General features: G+C 47.5%; 2 protein-coding genes and 1 non-coding gene across 4 annotated transcripts in view; 1 reads left to right on the forward strand and 2 right to left on the reverse strand.

Annotated features, from left to right (window-relative positions):
- The window catches only part of PAK4 (p21 (RAC1) activated kinase 4), a 42,620-nt gene extending 40,553 nt beyond the window's left edge, over positions 1–2,067 (reverse strand). Inside the window, exon 1 of the mRNA XM_074369680.1 lies at positions 1,878–2,067. The gene's annotated coding sequence lies outside the window, so the exon portion shown is untranslated. The remainder of the gene's footprint in view (positions 1–1,877) is intronic.
- A 6,481-nt stretch (positions 2,068–8,548) lies between these two features.
- Positions 8,549–24,454, reverse strand: ACP7 (acid phosphatase 7, tartrate resistant (putative)). Of its 2 annotated transcripts, XM_074369682.1 has the most exons (13): positions 23,798–24,454; positions 22,748–23,043; positions 18,450–18,650; positions 17,971–18,153; positions 16,964–17,087; positions 16,680–16,742; positions 16,464–16,578; positions 16,272–16,379; positions 16,122–16,179; positions 15,965–16,032; positions 15,767–15,838; positions 12,345–12,482; positions 8,549–10,852 (listed from the first exon to the last, which is right to left on the reverse strand). In XM_074369682.1, exons 2-13 carry the CDS (start codon positions 22,866–22,868, stop codon positions 10,787–10,789), a joined length of 1,317 nt encoding a protein of 438 aa, XP_074225783.1. In that variant the 5' UTR covers positions 22,869–23,043; positions 23,798–24,454; the 3' UTR covers positions 8,549–10,786. The 2 variants fall into 2 exon arrangements, with proteins under 2 accessions (XP_074225783.1, XP_074225784.1); XM_074369683.1 differs by lacking the exon at positions 18,450–18,650.
- On the forward strand, positions 11,524–11,596 carry TRNAT-AGU (transfer RNA threonine (anticodon AGU)). The gene has a single exon. It is a non-coding gene; the product is annotated as a tRNA-Thr (tRNA).
- Positions 24,455–25,201: the final 747 nt, after the last annotated feature.

Raw genomic sequence — 25,201 nt, forward strand, 5'->3', positions numbered from 1 at the left:
CAAGCTCCATCACCGCTGGCAGAGATGTAACTGTGTATCACTGGCCAGAGATCTGGCTCCAGTCCACTCCCACCAAGGGAAACTGAGAGCCCTCAGGGGCCAGGGCCCCTGTGGACCTTGTCCACTGCTGAACACCCAGCACCCAGCACTGTGCCCAGTATTCAACCACCACCAACCAAGCATCCTCCGCAGACCAGCCAGTGCTTCAGGTAGGGATTCATGGAAAGAACAACATGGACAAATTCCTGCCGGCAAGGGTCCCACATTCTAGTGAGGGAGGCAGACAACAAAATGTTCTTGAGAAATAAGGTAAGGATGAGTTAAGGGCTGGGAGAAAACAGTAGTGTGATAAAAGAGTGTCTGGGGGCAGGGAGTACTCCAGTGGTCCTGGTCAGGCTGTGAATGAGTGACGCATGAGTGAGGACTCAGAGTGGGGAAAGGATCCCAGGCAGAGGGAACAAAAAGGTCAAAGACCTGGAGGGAGGCATAAGCCTACAGACCTGAAGAACAGCAAACAGGTCAGTGTGGTGGGACAGTGGGGAGGGATGGGGAGAGCGGTAGGAAGTGAATGAGATGGGAGTGACTGAGGACCATGCTGAGAGCTTGGGGTTTTAAGCACAGAGAACACCCAGCTTTGTACAGGGTACCACCCCAAGGACACCCACCCTAGCCAGAAGCCCATCAGACTCACTTGGACTCTGGGCCACCCACAAACAGACCATCTCGTAGGCCCAGGGGAACTTCTCCTCCCAGATCACACCCTTCGATGGAGGCCAAACATACAATCTGTTCCTGCCCAGGGAGTGGCCCAGCCTTGCCCAGCCCCCTGCTTCCAGGAACAGACCTTTGGCAATCTACAACAGGGCAACAAGAGGCAGGAGCTCTGGAATCATTCAGATCCAGCTTGGAATCTGTCTCCGTCATTTAGCAGAAGCTCTTTGAGCCTCACGTTTTCGGTCTGTAAAGTGGGTCTATTCAGTACCCACTTCACAAGACTGCGATATAGTAAGACCAGGTGCACAGGGCGCTGAGCATAGTGTTGGCTGTCATTAAGGATTGACCAACATTACGAGTATATGAGAGGCCACAGGGCCTGGAACTCTGGGCCCAGGACGCCAGAGTTCAAATCCTGCACAACATACTCATTAGGTGGCCCCAGGCAAATCACTTAGCCTCTTAATAATGGCACCAAGCCAAAAAGGTTGTGGTCAGGATTAAATGTAGGTAAAGCCCTGTTCTAAACAGGGCCTGACACAGAGTAAGTGCTTTATGAGCGTTTGCTGTTATCTTCATTATCTGTGGGAGGGGAGCTTCCCTCCTACCCCCAGGAAGCACCTTTGACTTTTTTCTTGAATGTTCTACTCCTCCTCTCAAGCAATATGTCCCACTTGGGTTTTAACCTTTGACCCTTGGGAACATCATTTGTCAGGCCATGAGATTCTGATCTTTGCCCTTTGGTCACGCCCCACCTTTGATCCTATAAAGGTGCCCCCCAACCTAAACCTCATTCATTTGCTCCACTGCCTTAAAGCTCCAACCCGCCGCCCCCATGGTTGTGACCTCTGACCCTCATAGGCGCACCCTCTCCTCAAATTAACTTTGACCTCCCTTTTTGGACACTCGCCTCGACCCCCTCCAACTCGCCCCCACTTCAAATTTCGCATTTTGCGCTCTCCTTCGCCACGCCCCCTCCGTTAGTTTGACCTCTGACCTCCTCTACACCTTCCTCCCGCTCAGCGTTGACCCGCGATCCCTCGGACACGGCTCTTCCACGAGTGAACTTCGACCCCAGCGGCCCCGCCCCCTACTCGTGTAAACGCTCTCCCACAGCCATCGCCCGGCCCACCCCAACCCCCTAGCCAGACCGCTTATCCTACCGGCTCGGCAGAGCACTTGCTCGCGGCCTAGCTGCTCGGCCCGGAACTCGGCGCCCTCACGCCGCCCTCAGTTCTCTTGCGCCGCCGCCACCGCGGCCACTGCCGCCGCCATGTTGAGTCCCCAACGAACATCCGGGGCTTTCCCCCACTCACCGCCCACCAGTCCCCATAGCAACGGGGCTGACCGGGCAGGAGTCAGGGCCGACTCAGGGGCGGAGCTGGGCGCCTGGCAGCGCCGGCTCCAGCCTCTGATTGGTGCAGATTATCCAATCGGAGACCTTTGGGCTGAAAATGCCAAGCCGGGATTGGAAAATTTGGAAAGGGTGCGGGAAGGGTGCCTCCCAGCCCACCCGGGTTCTTAAAGGGGGAATGTTTGCGCTCCTCTAACAGTCGTTCCTGCTTTCCCCCTGAAGGAGTTAGGGGATGGAAAGCATTATAGTAATGGGTAACAATGGCCAGAAACAGTTCTTAAGCACTTACTGTGTGCCAGATACCTGGCCAAGTGCTTTGCTTGCATAGTCTCGCTGAATACTCACTACAACATACTGTATTAATACCCATTTTACAGATAAAACGACAAGTTAGAGGGGCAAACTAACTGGTTCGGGATGACAGGAAGTAAATAATGAGTTTTGTACGACATCTGTCGGTCTGAGTCCGGGAACTTGACCCGGAAACAAGACATTATTTGATCTTAGTCTTTTCTGTAAGTTTTTTTTTCTTTTTCAGTAATTTATTTCTTAAAGTTGTTTTTTTGTTTTTTGTTTTTTTGTTTTTTTTTTAAATACAACAAGAAGAACAAAAGCCCATGAACTGAATTAACTGAACTCGGACATCGTTTTCTGTGACTTCACTAACTGGGCTCCAGCCACTTTGCTCTTCCAAAAAAGTAACAGGTGCTCTCCCAGTTCAAGGTCACTGCATTGACCTTTCCTTTTGTCTGGAATAGACTTCACCCAAGTATCCTCCTGTCTCCCTCCCTCCTCTCCTTCAGAGTTTACTCAAATGTCACCTTATCAGTGGGACTGTTCCTGCCCACTCTGACTAAAGCAGCAAACATTCCTTTCACCTGCTACTCAACCCCTTACCTTGTCTGCTTTTTCTTAGTTTCTGGTGCTCGAATCACCTTCTAGATACTAGATAATTAGCTAATCATAGGTATTGTTTTTTGGTTGTCTCCCCTGCTGGAATGTCAGCCCTAGGAGAGGACGGATTATTGTCTGTTTTGTTCACTGTTCATGCCCATTTGTTGAATGAATGAGTCATAAATCCACCTCATCAGAAGTGCTCTTAAATATTTAGTGCATCTCCCGTCCCAGCACAATATCTAGCACATAATAGGCATTTAATTAATGTCTGCAGAAGTAATGAATGAATGATTCCATAGTCTTTTTTTCTCTGTACATTTACCTACTTCAAAAAAAAAACAATTAGAAACACACATTTATAAAGAATTTTGTATCTTTTAAAAACAAGAATATAAATATCACTAGTATCTTTCTATGTCTTTAAGTATTCTTCAAAAACATTCATTTTAATGGCTGCATAAGATACCATTCATTCAATGAACTCTAATTTGTTCGAACTACTCTTTCTTGTTGAATATCTCCACTGTGGTAAATATTTTGCTATGATAAATAATCCCCCCTCCCACATTCCAAACAGCTAAATATTCGTGCACATCTCTCATTATTGCCTTTGAATAGATCACTACAAATGGAACTGCTGGGTCAAAGGAAATGTACATCTTTAAGATTTAATAATAGTAACAGTTCCCATGCTTCAAACATTTCTGTGCACCATGCATGGTGCTTAGCTGTGTAATTTAAACAGCAGGGGCTATGATTATCCCTACTTTGCAGAGGAGGAAACTGAGGCTTGGAGAAGTAACTTCATTTGCTCAAAGTCACACTCTGGGCTCATCCAGAGTTTTGACTCCCAGGCAGGGCTCTCACTAACTGCCCTCTGCTGCCTCCTTACGGCCTGAGACGTACATTGCCGTTTTGTGTTACAGGGATCCAATTCACACTCCCGCCAGGGTTCAAAGGGGAAGATGCCCTTTAAAGTATCCTTGCCAGCATTAAACCTTGTTTCTGTGCTCTTTTGAAATTTTTATACCTTTCTGAGCATCCAGTTTTTAAAAAGTAGGTCTAGTAGTTGAGATGACATAGCACATTATTCAGGTCACAGGGACAGGAGGTTGGCCAGGTGCTGCCTTTGCTTCTTTAATGCAATTTACGCAGGGCCTCAGGCTCTAGCACCCATGTTGGGGGCACCCCCTTGTAACTTACTTGGGGATCACAGAGATCAGAGCCCTGGAAGAAGCCCACTGCCAGACCTGCTCCAGGGGCTTCCTTAGAATAGGCAATTAGGCCCTCCTACTTCAGGGCACAGGGAGAGGAAATCAGGCCTCAAAGAGCCCTCTTCAAAGAGTGCTTCCTGGAGGAGGTGGTGAGGAGGTGACCCCCAATGGATGGAAACAGGTGAGGAGAGTGAGGAGGATTTGGCCTCATAGAAATGACAAATTTCAGTACATCAAGGAAAAAGATCAGTGGCAATATAATAGGTGGCAAGCAAAGCTTTCTGTCCTTCTTATGTAAAGAGCATTTACAAATCAATAAGAAAGGTGAACACACAACAGAAAAATAGGCAAAGAACATGAACAAAAATTTAAAATACAATGAATAAGAAAAAATGGAATCAGTGAACAAGAAATTAATGAAATTGACATCAAAGTATTAAAAATATTTTTTATTCTCTCAAAAATATTTATTTAATACTATCATCAGTGCTGATGAGAATGGAAGGTAACAGTCACTCTCATACCCCATTTGTAGGACTGTGATCTGGGGCAGACTTTTGGCAATATTCATCAAGAGATTTAACAATGTGTTTTACCTTTTGATACAGTTTTGCTTCTAAGGATTTTCAAAGGAAAAGAAAGACATAGACAGAGGTATCTAGGTGAATATATTCATTATTAGTGTTATTTTAGAAAGAATTTTTTATCACAATTGTTTTAAAATTGTTGATGAATGATACTGTGCTGAACAATTCCCCTCTTTTGTGCATTTAGGTTGCTTTCCGTTTTTGTCACTGCTCCCTATGCCAGATGCTCTGTAAACATTTCAGCTCCCTGACCTTCTCTAATCCTCACCACTTATATCTAAGATGGGATCCTGAGCCCCATTTAACAGATGAGGAAACTGAGGCATGGGAATCAGGTGGGAAATGGAATGAAGTCCCACAACTTGTAAGCAGCTTTGCTGGAATTTTAACCAGGAAGTCTGACTTCAAAGCTGATGCTCTTAAAAATTGCTCAAACTTATTCAGTAAGTATATTCATTGACTGTTACCTGTATGTCAAACATGTCGAATAATATATGTGCAAACATTTATTATATAGCAGGTCCTAGGCTAAGCACTTTACAAATATTACCTCATTTATCACTTCTTGGGCTTTTGGCTAAGGTTAAGTGTACAAACATTACCTCATTTAATCCCCACAACAGCCCTGTGCACTATTGTTATACCCATTCTACAAATGTGCACACTGAAGCACAGAGACATTAAGTAACTTCTCCAAAGTCACAAAGGCAGCGTGGCCTCAGGTCTAGGTTCCTAACCGTTTCTTCTCTTTTTCAGAGAACAAACGCTTGAATGATAGATAATAATAAACATGTGAACAAATAAATAATATAACATAAAAATGAGATGATGAGCAGAGCTCAAAACATGTCATGGAATACATTCGCATAGTCATAAAAAGATTCTAGAAGACACAGGACCCAGTGATTGCACTCCTAGGTATTTACTCAAGAGAAATGAAAACATATATTCACACAATGACTTGGATGGGAATGTTCATAGCAGTTGTCATGATTGCCAAACACTAGAAACAACCCAAAATGTCTATCAACTTGTGAAAAGATAAAGATATTGCAATGCATTGATCCCATCCATGGAATACAACTCAGCAATGAAAAGGAAGAAATTTTTGGGAAGCAGGACAACATGGGTGAATTGCAAATATATTAGGCTAGGTGAAAGACAGTGCTACAGTTCTTCCTCAGTATCCGAGGGGGATTGGTTCCAGGACGTCTGGGGATACCCAAATCTGTGGATGCTCAAGTCCTTTATATAAAATGGCTTCGTGTTTGCATATAACCTACACACATCCTCCTGTATACTTTAAATCACCTCTAGATTACTTATAAGACCTCACACAATGTCAGCACTATGTAAATACCTTCTAAAATGCAGGTTAAGGTTTGCTTTTTGGAGCTTTCTGGAAAATTTCCAGGGTTGGTTGAATCGGAGAAGGCAGAACTGTAGCCGACTGTATACGTTTCCATTCAGAGCATTCTGGGAAAAGTCAATCTAATCTATAGTGATGGAGAGCAGATTCGTTGTTGCCTGAAGCTGGGAGACAGAAGGAAAGATTAACCGCAGAGGGATGGGAGGGGACGCTCCGGGGTGATGCAAATGTTCTGCATCTTGATTATGGTGGTGGTTTCATGGGAATACACATGTGTCAAAACTCAACAAATTGTACACCTTAAAAGGGTGCAGTTAATTGTATTAAATTATATCTCAGTGAAGTTATATTTTAAAGTTCCTTTAAATGCTGTAGAATAAAGTATGGACTTTAGTTAATAATAGTGTATCAGTATGGGTCCATTAGTTGTAATGAAGTTACTGTATTAAGGTAAGATTTTAATAACAGGGGAAACTGGATGTGGGGCTTATGAGAACTCTACTCTCTTTGCAATTCTTCTGTAAATTTAAAACTGTTCCAAAAAATAGTTTGTTAAAAAAAAAAAAAGCAAACAGAGCTGATATTATGCCCATGTTAATTTATGTGGGAAGGAAAAACAGGTTACAAACCCACCTATATCATATGACAGTATTTTCATTTTTCAAAAATGAGGTTATGAGGAAAAATATTAAAATGTTAAAAGCTAGAAGCTCTTTGGAATGGGACAACCAGGGAATTTTCAGTTCCACTTTAGTCTTTTTGGTATGGTTTGAATTTGTTTTATTTTTTTCTGACAATGAGTATGTTACTTTCTCCCCTGAAGCAAAAGAAAGATTATCTTTTAATTTGCTGTAAAGAAGCAGCAAAGATTTGGAGGGAGGTCTTGGAGGTGAGGAAGAAACCATTGCCTAGGAGTAGGGACCCCATATAACAGAGGTCCCTGCAGAACTCAGACAGCAACCTGTCCCTTCATGCATGTGTACAGGATCTGGAGAGGAATGTTTACCCTCTCCATGCCTTCTGTCCTCATCTTCCTCCACATTCTCCTTTGCTCATTCCTAGATAACCCTAGGTAATGAAAATTTGGCCAATAAAATACAGGATGCCCAGTTAAAATGGAATTTCAGACAAATTTCAAACCATTTTCAGTATAAGTATGTCCCATGCAATTTGGGGACATACTTATACTAAAAACTTACTTGTTACTTGTCTGAAATTCCAATTAACTGGGCATCCTGTGTTTTATCTGTCAATCCTACTCACTCCACACTGGCCACCCCAGCCTCATGGCTGTTTCTCAAATCCACAGTTTCCTTCCTGCCTCAGGGCATTTGCACCCACTGGTCCCTCTGCCTGGATCATTCTTCCAGGTCATTTATTTTGACCCACTCCCTGTCCTTTGGCTCCAGTGTCACTTCCTCAAAGAGGCCTCTCCTGGACACCACATCTAAAGCACCCTCTCCTTTCCCACATTTTGATTCCAGTGTATTTTCTTCACGGTGCTGGGCACCATCTAGAATTAGCCTGTGATGGTATTTTTGTCTTCATGTTTCCTTCTCTACCTTCCCCAGTAGAATTCAGGCTTCAGGGGCAGAAACGCCATCTTGGCCACCACAGTGTCTCCAGCACGTGGATCACAGTAAGTGTATAGTTCTTGCACAGTGCCTAGTTGCAATCAACAGAGACCATTTGGAGCGATGAAGGACTTTAATAATGAAGCATTTGTTAATGAATGAATCCAGAGATCCCGCAGCTTTCCTTTCCTTGTCTCTCTCTGGCGCCCCCTGCTGGGCTTTCTGGGAGCACTTGACTCCTCTACCTCCTCCCCTCCCCCCAACCCCAGCTACCAGGCAGGCATCCGCGTAGCCTCCAAAAGCCTTGCTCAGCTTTGCCTCCTAGAAGCCTCAGGGTCTCCGGCTTGCAACCTGTCACTTCCTGTGCATGTCACAAATCACTGGTGTTGCAATTAGCTGTACGTGCCTGTCTCCTGCACACCCAGCCTTGGCAGCCCCAGGGGACCGGCCTTTATCTGATTCACCAAAATCACTGGCATTCCTGCTATTCACCTGCTCCCTCAGCATCAGGTGCTCTAGTAAGCATTTTACCTGTATTTCCCCTGCTTTCCGTCCTTCATCCAATTAAAATAAAAAAACTATTAACTTATTAAATCACCATTCTCTCTTTTTTTTCTTTCACTGAAAGTACTGGGGACTGAACCCAGGACCTTGCTCATGCTAAGCACGCACTCTACCACTGAGCTATCCCCTCCCCCTCAATAGATTTTTAAAGTCAAAGCCGACACTAATACAACACTGTAAATCAACTCTACTTCAATAAAAAATAAATTTAAAAAATAAATTATTAAAAAGCCGGCAGCATTTACTACTCAATTAAATGCGGGACGTGAGAAAAAGAAGAATTAAAGACGACACCAAGGCTTTCAGCCTCATTTAATCCCAAGGACACCCCACAGGATATTATCATTTTTTTGTTACAGATGAAGAAACAGAGGTTCAGAGAGGGCTGGTGATTCCACAACCCATCGGAAGTGGCAGAGCTGAGATTTGAACCCAGTTTCTGTGCGGCTCCAGTGCCGGGCCTTTGCCCTCTGTGGCCCCCACCGCCCAGGCAGGTTCACAGCCTCAGCCAGCCCAGCAGAACCCCCCAGGCCCATACAGGCGCCAGCTTGGTCTTTGGCCGCAGCATGCAGTGACTCCCCAGCTGGTGACTCGATGGGTCTGCAGCATCCCTCCATGGCATGGCCTCTTTGATTGTCACCCGTGTTGGGTAACTGCGTGTCCCTGCCTGTCCATGAGCTCCCACAGGACCTGACCGGGCTGATTCATCGCTGTCCCTGGCTTGCCTGGTAGAAGCCCGACATGTGGCAGCCTTCTTTAAGGCAACAAATAGTTAATAAGCATCCGTCGCATGCCAGGCTGTGCTGGATTGAGTCCTGGCATCACTGCATCACCGGCCTAGGGTTGACAGTCCAGTGGGGGAGGCAGGGCTGGAACCCACAGACAGTTAACAGCCCAGAGTGGGCAGGGCTGGGATTGGGGGTGGGGCAGGGCCCCAACCCAGCCAGAGAAGGGGTCTAGGGGAATTGGTGGAGGTGAAAGACCCCTAAATGAACAAGATGGCCCAGGCCTCCACCCTTACAAACCCTCAACCCAGGGGCAGCAGATTGACAATAAACAAGGTAACAAATCAATCAATGAGAGAATCGCAGAAGGCTAAGAGCCAGTGACAAAGAGCTTCTTGTGCTTAAGAGGTTGCAAAGAGCTGGTGTGCCAGTGTGCCTTGGGCCGAGGTGAAGCTGGGTGGGAATAAGATGCCAGCAGGCTGGAATTGCACAGCGCCATGGAGGAAGAGGTGTGTGGTTAGCCAGCAGCTGAGAACTCGGGCTTCCGAGGAGGGAGCCCTCAGCCCTACGGCCAAGACTTCTGGAGTCAGATCCTGTCCATCCTCAGCTCAGAACCCTGAGGTTCTGTGTGGCTCCACTTCACTCAGGATAGAGGACAGAGTCCTCCCTGTGACCCACAAGGACCCACATATCAGCCCCTGTCACCTCCCTGCCCTCATCCCCACTCTTCCTCTCACTCTCTGCCCCAGCTGCACTGGCCTCCTCACTGATGCTCTGACAGAGCAGGTGCATTTCTGTCTCAGGGCCTTTGCACGGGCTGTTCCTCTGCCTGGACTATTCTGCCCACATGGCTCCTTCCTTCACCTGTCACCCTCTTAGTACAGTCTCCCTGACCATCCTCATGAAAATTGCAACTGCCCACCCCCTACTACTCTCCATCCCCTCCCCTGCTTTTTCTGAGCACTTATCACTATTGACCCTGTTATATATTTTACTTATTTATTGTGTTTTCTGTCTGACGCCCTGGATAGAATGTCGGCTTCATGAGGGCAGACAACATGGCATGGAGAACAGGTCCTGGCACGTGATAGGTGCTCAATAAATAATGGTTGAATACATGAAAGAAAGAGGGAAACAAAGGGAGGGGGAAATGTAAAACGGGAGGAAAACAGCGGGTCCATGAGCTCCTAATGCTTGTCAGCTAGCCCAGTTAGGAGTTAACATCTGCCCCTCTTCCAGAATAAGTCAGTGCCAGGCTGGGAAACTGAGGCACGAAGGGACACTGGTTAGCATTCCTTGGGCCATTGAAGCCCCGCCTCTGGTTGGCACTGAGGGCGGGCCTGGAGGAGAAAGTCACAGGTGCTATCTGCTGGAGAGTGGCGTCATGACAGCCGTGCCCACTCTGCTGACTTGGGGCTGGTGATGGTCCTCGCAGGCCTGCAGGAGAGGAGGTGGCCCAGCAGGGCATCCCCAGCAGAAGTGCAGACTCCACGGAGCCACAGTCATAAGCCTCTTTATTCCAGAGGCTCTGTGGACACTCCGCCCAATCAGTGCTCTGCAGGAAGGCAGGGCTGTGCCACCCAAAACCTGTCTTGCTTCACTCTGCACATTTGCCCTCCAGACAGTCAGGAAGGGTAGAGCTGCTCCAGCTCCCTAGGGGCTGCATCCACCCCTCACAGGGCTCAGGAGGCTAGAGAAGTCGAGGCCCGCCCTGACTCCCCTCCTGGGCCTGGGCACCCCAGCCAAGGCAGTAAGGCCCGGGGTCCCAGATGAGAGCTGTCCCCATCCTTAGAGGTACATCATCCGGCCGAGCAGAGGTCTCACCACCCAGATGTCGTCTACAATCTTCCCATCCTGCAAGGGACAAAAAAAAAAAAAAAAGAGGTAATAAGGGCTGAAAGTCCAAACTCTGGGGCCAGGTGGCCTGGGTTCAAATCCCAGCTCTGTCTCTGATAGGCTGTGTGACCTTGGACAAGTTGCTAAACCTCTCTGAGCCTCAATTTTCCTCATGAGATATTTGGAAAGGCTAAAAGGGAGCCTGGCACATGGCAAGGGCTGAGTAAGTGTGGGCTATTATTATTAGAGCACGAACCCTGGAGTCACACAAATCTCACTTTATGTCCCAGCATAGCCATGACTCCTTCAGGATGTGAACCAACTTTGAGTCCAATTTCCATATTCTATAAAGTGGGGAGAACTGAATAGATAATTCACCCAAGAGCTTGCCTCTGGTGCCTGTGCTGCTCAATAATGATAGATGGTAGTTATTTACAATGAAAATAACATGGTCTTTGGGGTCAGATCCCAGCTCTGTGTCCTCTGGCTGTGTGACTCTGGGAGAAATACTTCCCTACTCTGAGCCTCAGTTTGCTCATCTGTAAAATGGAAGGAAAATCTGCCCCATGAGATTGTTGTGGTGATTAAAGTGCTACTAAATATAGGATATCTAGCCCAGTGTCTGGTACACAGTAGGTGCTCAATCAACCACTGTTACTCCCATTATTTTAAAATGATAGTGGCAAAGGGGAGGTATAGCTCAAGTGGTAGAGTGCATGCCTAGTATGCATGAGGTCCTGGGTTCAATCTCCAGTACCTCCATTAACAATAAATAAATGAACAAACCAATAAGTAAATTAATAATTGTATTACATTAATAATAAATAAATAAATAAATAAATAAATAAATAAATAAATAAATAAACCTAATTACCTCCCTCCCCCAAAAAAATCTACAATGGAAAAATAAAGAAAGTTAAGAGGGGAGGATTTAGTTCAGTGGTAAAATGTTCAATCCCCAGTACCTACATTAAAATAAAGAAGAAAATTTTTAAAAAAGAGGTAAATAAACAAACCTAATTACCTCCCCCCAAAACAAAAATAAGTAAATAAATAAAATAGTTTTTAAAACATAAAGAAAGATGAGTCACGATTATTTGGGTCCCTCTAACCCGGGAAATATTTTTCCCAGGGTCACACAGCCAGAGGGTAAGCCACTGGGACCATACACACGTCATTTGGGTCTCCCTCTTCCTGCGGGGGAGTGATCTGTTTTTGCCCCCTATTGATAGATATTTATGGAAGTTACCATGCTTTAGAAACTGTTCTAAGCAATTTCTGTATAATGTCATTCAACCCCCATACAGTCCTGTGAGGTAGAAACTATTAACATCCCCACTTTGCAGATGGGAAAACTGTGGCTCAAAGTTGCTTGAGGTCATCCAGCTGGTAAGTAGCAGAGGCAGGATTTGAACACAGTATTTCAGGCTCTTGAGTCCTCTTTTTTAACCACCGGCTCCAGAACGCACTGGGCCTGGTTACTCAGGCAGGTGATGGGGCCAGCACTCACCTGGTCATCGGACACCTGCTGGATGTGAACGTGGGTCCCATTGAGGATATGTAGCCGCGTGTACCCGTACTCTTTCACACGCACAGCGCTCCAGGGCCGCGGGAAGAGGGTGAAGCTGGTCAGCCTCTCCTCACAACCCTGCCGGAGAGAATCATTTAGACCCAGGGCTGGGGCAGGTGGAGGACCCACTGGGAAGCAGAAATGACCAGCCAGGCCGGGACCCTGCCACCCTCAAGGAAGACAAGGTCAGTTAAGACTTGACCTCAATAATACTCACAATCGACTGTTTTGACCCAGCCAGGCTTCCTGTGCCCTTTGATTTCTAGAATAGTGCAGGGCTGTGCAAGACACTCCACTGCAGTATTTTCTGTAAAAGCCCTAAGCTGGAAGCCAGCCAAATGCCCATCAGTGTATGTGGGTGGGTGGGGGGAGGGGGTCAGTTAAATAAACGATAGCATAGCCGTCACAAATTGAGGTGATACAGAAAAATGGCCAAGATGTATTGTTGAGGGGAAAGTGGAATTCACAGAATGGAAGATATCAGTGGCTCTCAGCCCTCTCTGCACAGCAGATCCTCCTTAGAAAGCTTTTAAAATCATCATTGCCTGGGAGTGAGAAAGTGCTCATCCTTGCAGGGGAAAGCCAGGGATATGACAGAAAGGAGGAGGGAGCTCAAAAAAATCACCATCTTGCAGCCATCATCGTAATAACTGATTGAAGCAAGAATCATCAATGGATAGTAAAAGCAGTGGCAAAAGTTTGGGGACTAGAAGGCTATTTGCATAGTCTCAAAGTATCTCCAGGAGATACTTGTTAGTTACAAAGGAGAAAACCGTAACTGTGGTGGAGAGGATGTGTAAACTGAGGCTTAACGGGTTTAAAGAGATATCACGCGTCTCCTCGAAGGATGCACTGAGAAGAATACGGTATCACTTTTGTGCACTCTTACCAAAAATGCTTAACTTCAGTCTAACCACCAGAAAACATTAGACAAACCCAAACTGAAGGAAAGTCTACACAACTCTGTACTCTCAACTCTTTGTCATGCAGAATAAAGAGTGGGGAAATGTTTCCAATTAAAGGACATGAGAAAGACAAGACCCTGAGATAGAACGTAAGATCTTAGACTAGATCCTGGACCAGAAAAAAAATGATTTGCTTAGATTCAAAGGGCATGAATAGGACAAATGGCTAAATTTGAAAGAGGTCTGTAGATTAGATAATGGTATATTATCAGTGTTAATGACTTGAATTTGTTACACTGTACTGATGTAAGAGAATGTCCTAGTTTTTCAGGAAATAAAGACAGAGGGATAAAGGGGCATCGTTTGTGCAACTTACTCTTCATAGGATCTGAAAATAATAGTAAAATGTATATCTATGCATAGACAGACAGACAGTCAGAAACAGATTGAAACAAGCATGGTTCAATGTTCACATTTGGGAAATCTGGGTAAAGAGGATATGGAAAGTCTTTGTACTATTTTTGCAACATTTCTGTAAGTCTAAAATAATTTCGAAAATTAAAATTAAAGAAAAATAACTAATCTGTGCTGATTAAGGTCAGAATAGTGATCACCTACGGATGTGAGGCACCATCCGTGCTGATAACATTCCATTTCCTGCTGTGGGTGGTGGCTGCGCAGGGGTGGTAGTGTCAGGGCGGAGCCCTCAAGAGATTCTGGTGTTTGTTCTGGGGTTGGGTCCAGGCATTGGAGTTTTAAGAACCACCCCCCGGTAATTCTAATGTGCACCAAGGTCAGGAGCCACTAGGGCATGAAGCATGATTCAAGCTGTTTTTTAAAAGTGAGGGATGCTGTAACACATCTCTACTGAGACAATTACTCATTTGCATACACAGAAAATATTCTAAAATGCCACCGGAGAGATGAGATTCATCACCAGTGAGTGTGGGACTAGGAAGGGTGTGGAAGCTGGTGTTCACCTCCTGCCCTCTAGACTGTTTGACTTTTTATCACAAGAGGTTCTTACTTTAATTGGTAAAAATCAGCTTAAAATAAGCCCCAGTTTCTTGCAGGAGTGACTGATTGCAAGGCCAGGACGGGGAAACCCAAGATGACCCCAGAGTGCCTCACGGTGCCAAAAAGTAAGAAAGAGCCCACAAAATGACAGGGGCGCGTAGAAGGGACACAGGGACTGGTCTGAAGAGTTCCCAGTGGCCAAAGTTAGAGCAATCTGAGCCGCAGCATAGATAACAGTAGTATTGGATGACAGCTCACAGGATAATATAATTACCTACGAGCCCAGACTGGTATAAACCCATAACTAACTAACCAGATAAATGGGGCAGAAGGGCCAACTCTTCCTCACAGAAGGATGCTAATGAATAAAGCTAGGAGGAATGAAGGAAATAGAAGATCCCCTGGAGAACACCGCAGTCATCACTGCTGCAAGCAAGCCCTACTGATGGATTCAAAAATTAGTGGGTAAAAGGATGGAGGGTATAGCTCAGGGGTGGAGTGTGTGCCTAATATGCACGAGGTCCCAGGTTCAATCCCCAATAACTCCATTAAAGATAAATAAATAAATGAAACTAATTACCTCCCCTCTCAAAAAAAAAAATTAGTGGGTGAAAGTTGGAAAAGAAACAACATTTGCAGCGTCTAAAAGTATCTCCCCCAAGATATTTATTAATTCAAAAGGGAAACACAATAGCTTTATGGTGGAGGGACCCAGCAGACACTGCCTTAGCTGGGTGATTCAGAGAAACACCTCCAGGAATGAGACACACCGAGGACACATACCTCCGTGTGACAATTGAGAAGGACACAATGTCACATGTGATTGTCTGGCCCCAAAAGGCAAACCCCGAATCGTGATAGGAGAAAATAGCAGACAAACCCAAATTCAGGGCGTTTTGAGTAAACAACTGGCCAGGATGAAAGACAGGGAAGACTGAGGGACTGTCGCAGATTGCAGGAGACTAAGGAGACACAATAACTAAACACAGTGTGCAATCCTGCAGCAGAAAAAGGTGGTTAGTGAGAAAGCTGGTGGAATATGACAAAATCTGGAGTCTGGTTACAGTCATAATCATAACCCTTCTGCGCCTGGATCCTGGTAGACCTGGGCAAGCAGCCCCTGCCACTTCAGAACCTGCGACTTTGAATGAGGACTGTTGGAGCCTCTGTTTCCGCATCTGTGCAATGGGCATGCTGCTAAGTGCACCTAACCACTAGGGTTGAGAGTTAAGTGATAGTAGCAGTATAAAGGATGCAGGACCCAGGGCTGTACACGTGTGGCCCTCAATAGGCAGCAAGAGAGCGGATGGGGTGGTAATAGCTCAGTGGTAGAGCGCATGCTTAGCATGCATGAGGTCCTGGGTTCTAGCCTCAATATCTCCATAAAAAAAATAAAAAAACAGCAAGAGAGAGACCCAAGGCACCTCTCGCCCTGCTCACCGCAGACCCTGTGATGATGTGAACGGGGCCTCGAGGGTTGGTGTAGGGTGTCTCCCGGCTGCCGTTATATACCTGGAGAAGGGACAAGGGGGAGGGGGCGTCACAGGAGGCCAGGCCTGGGGATCTGACCCGGGGCCCACTGACACCAGCCACGTGGGCCTCAGCCCTCCGCGGGCCTCAGCCCTCCGCGGGCCTCACCTGGTAATTGTAAATTGGCCACAGCCGTTCGTAGGAGTGCTCGTGAGCCCACAGCTGCAGGTCGACCCCTGAGACAGAGCAAGTCGGGGTCAGGCCCTGCATGGAATCAGGAGAGATGGGAGGTGGGGCCTGGGGCTGGGGAGTCAAGGTCACTCACCATATTTGTAGAAGAGGTCCTCCAACCCATAGAACTTGCCGAGGAGGCCTTTGCGAACCTGGGCAAGATGAGCAAGGAGGTGAGGGACGACTCAGGCCAACCCCACCACCTGGCTTTCAGCACCTTGTCCCCAAGGAAGGGGGTCCTCACCTTGCTTTCATGCCACGTACAGTCATCCAAATCAGCATTGGAACAGTACATGGGCCGGTGACCCATGGTAATGATCCAGGGCCGGGCTACCCGGTTCTGATTGGCTTTCTGGAGAGAAGGGCACAGAGTGAGGGGCAGGGGTGAGGGAGGGGGAGGAGGGGACAGGTCCAAGGGGGATTCCACCCAGGTTACCTGGAGGTCACTCTCCAGCCAGTGAAACTGTTTCTCTACCAAGTGGCGGCCGTAATGGAGGAAGAAATACACCTCGGTGGAGAAGGAGATGATGTGTGCTGGGCCCAGATCCCAGCTGGAGGGGTCAAAGGGCATGGGTCATCATTAGGGTCTCCCCTGCATCTCCCATCCTTCAGGAGAGGGAGGCCGGTCTTCATGCCCCTCCCCCGATATTACCTGTACCACAGGCCTTCGCTGTTCCCAGGCATGCTGAAACGAGCCTTGTAGTTGGAGAAGTTGCTGGAAAAAGGAAGTAAAAGGGTGAGGGGAGGGTCTGGGTGCCGCTGCCCCACACCTACCTCCTACTATCAGGCCAAGCCTGGCTCTCTGCCCAGCCCTCATCTCCTCTCCTCTCACTACCACAGTTGAGCTGCCACAACACGAGAGACTAAGGTGAGACACTAAGAAGGACTGTCTTCGTTGGCCAGGCCCTCGCCCACCCTGAAGCCCTCGGGCCTCACTAGCGTTCTTCATGATTCCCAGGGCACGTCATGTAGGGCAGGCTGGCGGCCACAGGTTCAATAAGATTCATGAACTTGTCTCCGACGCGGGCGTTGTCCTCATCCATATTGTAGGCAAAGTCTCCTGGAGGCAGGGGGCGGGGGAGAGGATGAGGACTCAGACCCTGCTCTGCTTTTGCCAGAATTGAGAGACCTGATTGCTCTGGTGTGGGCTGTGTAAGCCCTGGCCCCCAAGCCATCCCAGTTCTCTGGTCCCTACCTCACACCCACCCGCCTGTGTGCTTGGAACCGTTTCCCAAACCTCTGGTCCCTGAGACCCCGCAGGACCAGGCGGGTCTCCTGTACTCTGATCACACCAGCCCCTGTCTCATTCGTTCCCAGAGCAATAACAATGATAAGACTGGCATAGTCTGGTCTGGTACTGGTTTTGTAACAGGCACAGTTCCAAACTCTATACACACTTGGTCACCTGCATCTTCAAAACACCCTCTGAAGTGGATGTTATTACTATCCCCGTTTCAGATGGGCAAACTGAGGCCCAGAGGGGTTAAGTATTTGCTCAAGGTCACAGAGCTGGCTAGTGAGGATCCAGGAACCAAACCCTGGGAGTCCGACTCCAGAGTCTGTGGCGTTGAACCATATCAGTCCCAATCTCCATCTCCCTTCTGGTTCCTGTCCTCTCAAATCACAACAGCAATGATAATGACAATGAAGGCTTATGTCACACTTACAACATGCCAGACAATGTCAACTTATTTAGCCACCACAAGAGCCCAAGAATTCTGAACAAGCGCTCATAACTATAACACAGAGGAGAAAACCAATGCACGTATCTCTAAGTGTCAGAATTGACTTTTAACCTGGGCAGCCTGATTAACACCATCTCCATGGCCAGTCTTATCCCTTGCCCTGGCCCTGGTCCCCTCCACAGTTCTGGAGTTGCCTCCCACCCAGGCTCCCCCTGCTCCCACTCCATACGTCCAGGTGCACCCTTGCTGATGCCTCACCCACATGGAGAACAGCATCGTACATGCCCTGCAGGGTGTCCCTGCGCAGCCGGGGTAGGGCTCTCGGGTTGTCAGCCCCCAGGTCCCCAAACACAGCCAGACGGGGGCTCCAGTGAGGCCCATTCTTCAGGGCCCTGAATCGGAACCGACGGCTCCAGCCCTGAGTACTGCCGCAGCGGTAAACTGGGGGGAAAGGAAAAGGTCATAGTTGGTGGTGTGGGAGCCCCAGACATCTCCTCCACTCCTATCCACCTTCAACGGGTTGGGGGATTGAATCGGTCTGTGCCATGCCGCTTCTGTTCAACTCCCCCAGGTCCCCAACACCTTCCATTTTCATCCCAAGGTCTCATACAATAGACTTGCAGATAAGCAGAGCAGTTACCAGCCCAGCCTGAGCCACCTGCCAGTGGTAGCTTTTAGTCCATGTCCCACTGCTCTTCCCATTCCCCCCTCAACACCTGGCCCGGGGCCCCTCTAACCATACTGGACCCCGGGCAGCAGCCTTCGCAGTGTGACTCGGTGTATGTAGAATTTCCGCCGGAGAATGCCCCCATCCACAAAGGGGCTGACGGTGCCCTGAGCCCGGAGGGGCAGCGGCCCTGAGATCTGCAGCCCAAACTGCACTTCAGAGGGGGCTGGGACCCACGTGGTCCAGGTGACAGTCATGGAGCCTGGCTCACCTGGAGAGAAAGGAAGAGGGGGCTGGGCAGCGAGGCCTGGGCAGGGGCGGGGAGGGATGGGCAGAGAGCATGGGGGGCAATACTAGAGATTGAGGGGCTCTTGAACATTTACTGGTTAAGGACACTGGTTCTGCAGTTTCCCAAGTTCAGTCCCAGCTATGCGGTTTCCAAGTTGTGCTTTCCTTGGGCAAATCAGTTTGCCTCCCTGAGCCTTGGTTTCCTTATCTATAATAGCTATAAAATAAGAGTGTCTACTCTAGAGAGTTCTTATGAGGCTTAAATGAATAAATGTGAGTAAAGCAATGTGCCCAGTACAGTCAGGGTTACATGAGTGAATGAATATCATTATTAATATCATTATGAACTGTGTGTGAGCCTGTACCAGACACTTTACATGCATGATATCATTTAGGGGTTGTAACCTCAGATGTCCAAAGGCCACCTAGGTAATATAAATGGGAACAGGGGCCAGCAGTAAGGTGTGGAGTGCGTGGCAAACCATAGAGCCTGCTGTGTCTAAAAGCAGAAGCCATCGTTCTGCTCTGGTGATGGTGTCCGCACAGGAAGCAGGCCCAGGGCCACCAAATCTGTCAACTTCTAGAGCAAATATCTATACGGTGGCTTTTCTAGCCCAAGAGAATCTGTAGGTAGATATACAAACTTTTAAGTGATCACTCCAAATTCTTAAAAGTCAGCAAGGAAATCAAGGTTTTAAAAACACCATGTGGGATGGTATGATGTTAACAGCATGAGTTCTTCCTCCTGCAAGATGTGCACAAAATGCATGTGCACAAGGTTATTCATGGCAGCAGGGCTTGTAATTGCAAAATATCAGAAACCATCAAAATGCCCATACATAGGAGAGTGACTGAATAAACTATGTAATGTCCAAACCATGGAGCACTACGCAGTTGTCAAAAAGAAAGAGGGTAAGTTCTAGGAACTGATATGGAATGATGTCCAGGACACAATGTTCAAAGAAGCAAAGTACACAAGAGTACCCAAAGTTAGCCACTCTTCCTGTAAGAGAATATAAGAAAATACACAGGCATCTGTTTATTTATTTTACAGAAGAAATGCAGGAAGAACACACCAGGAACTAAAGAGATGAATTACTTATGGGGGTGGGTTGGGAAGGGGTAGAAAAAAGGGGAAATAGGAATGGAGTAGCAGGGATGTGGAAGGAGGACATATCTCTGAGTCTGTCTTTTTATTTTTTTTTTAATAATCTAGACTCCTAGAGCTAGCCAGGTTTCATATTTTCTTCACATACCCCAAAATTTAACTAACAATTAAAAGCACCAGGTTGTGGGTGGGAAGCCAATATGGAATATAAACACTAACAAATGAGTGTAACTATATTAAAAAATAAATAACAAAGCCACACTGAAGTGGTGGAGAAGAAAAGAAAGCATTGATATAGTTTCTTGACTGGGCACTGTAAGCTCTTCTATAAGACTACAGAGGAAAAAGACCTCACTAAATGCCATCATCTCATAAGTGTTCTTCACAGGGATACAGGCAAACAATTCTGAAACTGCTTTATACTTGCTCTAGCATGGAACAAATAGGCAAGTATAATGTAGACAACAGGAGCTTGGTTTCTCAATGTTGGAGAAAGAAGTTACAAATAAGGAAAGAATGCTAAAATAGACCCTTGATGCTCGACCAAAATCAGAGTATGATTTCATGGTATACACACACACACACACACACACACACATATACACATACATACATACATATATACACACATACAGATAAATATATATGTGTGCATACACATATGAACATACACACATGTAACGTCTGTTTGTAAGAGGGCCTAGAAGCAGTGACACCTCAGTAGCAATGAGCACACTTAGTGCTCAGATCTGAGTTTCTAAATACCCATTCTTCGATAAAAGGCAACAGGGCTCCTTGGAGAAGTGATTGATTCCAGAGATAGGACAGGAAATAGACAAGATGAGCCGGAAATAATTCTTGGTGCCAGAAAGTGAGGCAGAGCTCAGGATATGAAGTGGGGTTGTTGAAAGAACCCAGAAGCCAATCTGAGGGAATACCAAAAGACCAAATCAGGGATGACAATGTGAACCATAAAGTAAATAGCAATAGTATTGGATTTTAACCCGGGGATAAAATAAATATCCATGAGTCCATACTAATGTAAGTAAATTATTGAATAAATAAATGTAGTGGGGAGGGACAGCCCCCTGTTACAGTAAAATTTCAACTAGATGGAAAGAGAAGTTTAGAAAATTATACAATCACAATTAGGCAAACCCCACACTAATAATTGTTGCAGACTCGATCCACTAGTGGATGCTAAAATTAGTGGGTAAACATTTCAGGAAGACCCTGATTTCCACAGTCTTAAGGAATCTCCCCCAAGATAGTTATTAACTACAAAGGAAAGAATAAAAGCTTTATGGTGGAGAACCCTCACTTAGGCACCACTTCAACCAAGCAATGAAGGTTAACAACACAGTAACAGCCGTAAGCCACGTCAGTGTCATGAATCCTCTGATACCACGTACTGAGAGGCCACTGCATCGCAGCTGGGACAGTCTTGCCAGAAAAACACAAAATCCAGTACTTGGTTCCAATCATGAGGAAATATCAGACAAACCCCCAGTGAGGGCTAGCCTACCAAAAACACAAAAACACAAAACAAAAACACAACTGCTCAGTACTCCAAAATGTCAAGATGTTAACATTAGAAGAAACTGGGTGAGGGAGATATAGGAACACTGTAGTATTTTTGCAAAATTTCTATTAAATCTAAATTAGTAAGAAATTTAAAGCTCTAAAAACCAATATCGTGGGCTCTTGAGCCAGCCTGCCTGGATTCAAATTCCAGCCTGTGTGACCTGGGGTCAGGTTTTTCATCTCTGTGAGCCTCAGTTCACTTTTCTGTAAATGGGAGCAACAGTAGTATCTACAGTGTAAGGTCCAGTAGGAGGTTTATTGAGTTTTCCAGCTGAAGCCCTTGTAAGAGCATCTTTGTTGTTGTTATTATTATTATAGTGTAGGTCAAAGGACAGCTGCGATCTCACTGCGTTTTCACAGCAGCCCCAGGACATGGGTCTTATTTTCATGCCATGTTACAGAGGCCTCTAGGCAAAATGCCTTGTCCAAGGTCACTTGGCCAGCAAATTCCAAAGCCGGTTCATTCATGGGGTTTCAGATTCCACATGGCAACTAACCTTTAAGACCCTACCTTAGAAGTGTCAAGGACACAAAAAATTAGGAAAGACTGAGGAACTGTCACAGATAGGAGGAGATATTAAAAAGACCTTAAAAGATGTAAATCAATGCCACTCTTCTCACTCCACTTCTTTCCTTTTGTAAACTAGTTATTTTTCATGAAAAATGTCATTTACCTTACTTCTGAATGAGTTCATTATTGTTTATTTTAAATGATTTAATCAATAGTTTTAAATGCCTCTGTTTTAGTTTCTAATATGGCTACTATTACAGCTATTACTCGAATAAATTAAAGCTCTCTGAAGTTATTATAATCTTTAGCTGTGTAGTAGTGTCCTGAACAAAAACCTGTGAGACCCACGCCACGTGCCCAGATCCATTTTGCTGCTTCACAGTTAATATTTCATTGACTCCTCACCATGCGGTCTCACTAATATAACCCCTTTGTCCAGATGGGAAGGCTGAGACCAGAGAGGTTTAGTCCCTTGCCCAAGGTCACACAGCAGGTAAGTAGCAAAGCTGGGATTAAAACCCAGGAAGTCTGGGTGTAGAGGGTCCAAGTTCAGGGTCTTGCTTCCCCCGTGCACCAGCACCCCAAGATCAAGGACCAGGAGGCAGCTTTGTGGGAACACAAGGAGCAATCACACAAATGAGTAAGGAAAACAGCAGCCCCCCTAGGAGAGTGTTAACTATAGTCTGGGTACCAGAATCATTTCCCTCACAGCCACATGCACCACTGCTTATAATCCTCATTTAACAGAGGCAGACACCTGAGGCTCAGGAAGAACAAGCCACCATTAGGGTCCCACAGCAATTAGTGTGGGGTTCCTGAGCCCCCAACTAACTGGATCTTGCTGGGAAATGCCCATGGAGAGGTCGTAGACACTTACCTGGGTAGGACAGGTGGACTTGCTCCGGAGCAGCACTGGGAGCCTTTGGGGACCCCTGAACTCCCAGGGAGGAAAAGAGGAGCAAGCAGCAGCAGGACCAGCAGGGATGAAAGGAGTGCATGGTAGGGGAGAGGGTGGGAAGCGGAGAGGGGAAGGGAAGGGGTCTGGAGTGGATCAGATTCCCTCAGGGACAGCAGGAGGGACTGGGATGATGGGGGATGCAGGGGGATCTGGCAGCCTCACAGGGAAGGAGGCAGGATGGCAGGGAGGTCTTCACACGAATGGTTTTCCAGATGCTGCAGAGAAAACAAAAAACATCATCAGTACCAAGAGGCAGGTGCCCTCTGAGCCTCATTGGGTGCTAAGCACTTTGCATAGATTAACTCATGGGAGTCTGACGACATTCCTACGTGTGGTGGCCACTGCGATCTCCGGTCCCACATCACAGATGAGGAAGCTGAGCGATGGAGTGATTCAGTTGCAGGGCTCGGGCGTGATGGAGTGGGGGATTGGGACCGGAGGCTGGAGAGGTCCTGGCTCCCCTTGCTCTTAACCGCAGCCCCCTCAGTACAGGACGTTTGGGAATGTGGTCGGGGGAGCTCAGTGTGGGAAGTTGCCTTTGACGATGGCATCCCCAGTATTCCACCCTGCCCTCAGAGACCTCAGCATCTCCATCCTCCATCATTCCATTTCCGTCTTAGTGACCCCAATCCCTCACTCCATCCCCAGACCCCTCAAGAATTCCATCCTACCTAGAGAGCCCCATCCCCTCGGGCCCCTCCCCAGTATCCTATCCTGCCTTTAGTGACTCCAACCCCCCTTATCTCCACCTGTCTCCCCCGCCCTGCACCTGCATGGATATCCACCCTCCTCCTCCCCAGCTCTTCCCCCACTGCCCGCCCCATGCCCGCCCCCAGCCCCTCCACCGCCCCGCTCCTGTTTGGTCTCCAGCTTCCCGAGGACCTGCCTGCCTGGGCAGAGCCAAGCCAGGACCGTCCATCCGGGGGCCAGGAGCTGGGGCTGGGGGTTGCGTCCCTGTCCCCGGCTCACCCTCGCGGGCGCCAACTGCCCGCACGCGCGTCTCCTGCCACCACTGCTACGGCGGTATTTATGTTTGCAAGCGCCGAGGTATCCCGCCGCCCACAGTTGTCCCAGCCCCGGAAGAGCCTTCCTTCTCCATTTGACGGCCTCCCCAGACACCCGGGGCCCCGGGTCCCACAGGTCCGGCCTGTCCTGAGAGCCTCACGCGCACCCGCCCACCCCCCGGGGCGGGGCGAGGGAAGGGGACCCAGGAAGGTTTGCTACGCCTCCGCCGCCACCTCCAAGTCGGCCACCAGGTGAGCGCCGGGACAGGTAAGGCTGCGCCTGTCCCCCAGGAGCCCCACCCGCGGCTGCGAAGCCCCCAGGGCACGGACACTGGCCCCCCACTTCTGGAGCTGTCGGATCCCGAGGTACCCAGGTGTGGAGGCACCAGCGCCTGCGACCGGGGGGCTTCCCCCATCCCTTCCCGCATCCCTTCCCGCAGCCGCAGCTTCGTGGTCCTTGCAATTCTTTCCGCCTTCCTCTCTTTGCAATCTTAGCCCACACTGGTTCCTCGCCAGGCCCCCGGGCTTGCTGAGGAGAGAAAATCAAAGTCCACCCAACCGCAGCGCTGCTTCTCAGCGGTTGCCCCAGGCCGGTTACTCGACCTCGCTGGGCCTCGGTTTCTTCCCTTGCGAAATGAGGGTGATAATAGTACGTTACACTACGGGTTATTGTGAGGGTAAAACCAGTTGGCACATGAAATTTCATGCTGAGAACATGGCCTGGCCCAGAGTAAGGACTGAATAAGAATCAGCTGCTCTTTTTATTATTATTAATGCATGAGCTCCAGAAATTGCCCTCGGGTCTAGGTGGGAGCAAACGAGAATTTTGCCTGTAAACCTTTGTGAGCTGTTTGAAGGTTGCGAGTGATTTGTCACAAAATACCCTTGGATATTTCCCCAGAGCAGCAGGAAAAGTCAGAGAGTCCAGGTTTTCAGTTGTTTCTCCTTCCTGCCTGCACATAAAATGACTTGAGATTTGGCTTTGTAAATTCAAAGTATAGCAGCCGCTGCTGATTGGGGACAGCAATTTCATAGACTGGCACTCAGGGAGGGGGTTCAAGATGGGCTTTCGTACTGTGTGGATTTCCCCCCACCTCCTGGCGTCTTCATTACAACTTAACGTGTAATAAAAAGTCACTCTCTTAGCCGTACTCAAATACCCGCAAGACCCCGCTCACCTCCACCAGTTGTAACTTCTTAGTTTTAGTTTTTCTTGTGGTCTTCCAGGAGCTGAGGTTCTGAACCATTTTTTGCTAGACACCTGTGGCAGGCTGGTGAAACCCTTCTCTGAACCATGGTTTTTACATGCATAAAAAATATGCAGGATTACAAAGGAAACTAGCTACTGAATTACAGATATACAATTTTT

Source organism: Camelus bactrianus, chromosome 9 (genome assembly GCF_048773025.1).
Source record: "Camelus bactrianus isolate YW-2024 breed Bactrian camel chromosome 9, ASM4877302v1, whole genome shotgun sequence".
NCBI classification, from domain to species: Eukaryota; Metazoa; Chordata; class Mammalia; order Artiodactyla; family Camelidae; genus Camelus; species Camelus bactrianus.

What these genes read in the sequence shown, in the direction of transcription:
- ACP7 (XM_074369682.1), bottom strand. Translation starts at nt 22,868, where the DNA reads ATGCACTCCTTTCATCCCTGCTGGTCCTGCTGCTGCTTGCTCCTCTTT. An exon ending in AGCGAAGGCCTGTGGTACAG is followed by an intron (nt 16,579 to 16,679) that starts GTAATATCGGGG and finishes TGACCCCTCCAG; the next exon opens with CTGGGATCTGGGCCCAGCAC. An exon ending in AGCAGGTGTCCGATGACCAG is followed by an intron (nt 10,853 to 12,344) that starts GTGAGTGCTGGC and finishes TGTCCCTTGCAG; the next exon opens with GATGGGAAGATTGTAGACGA.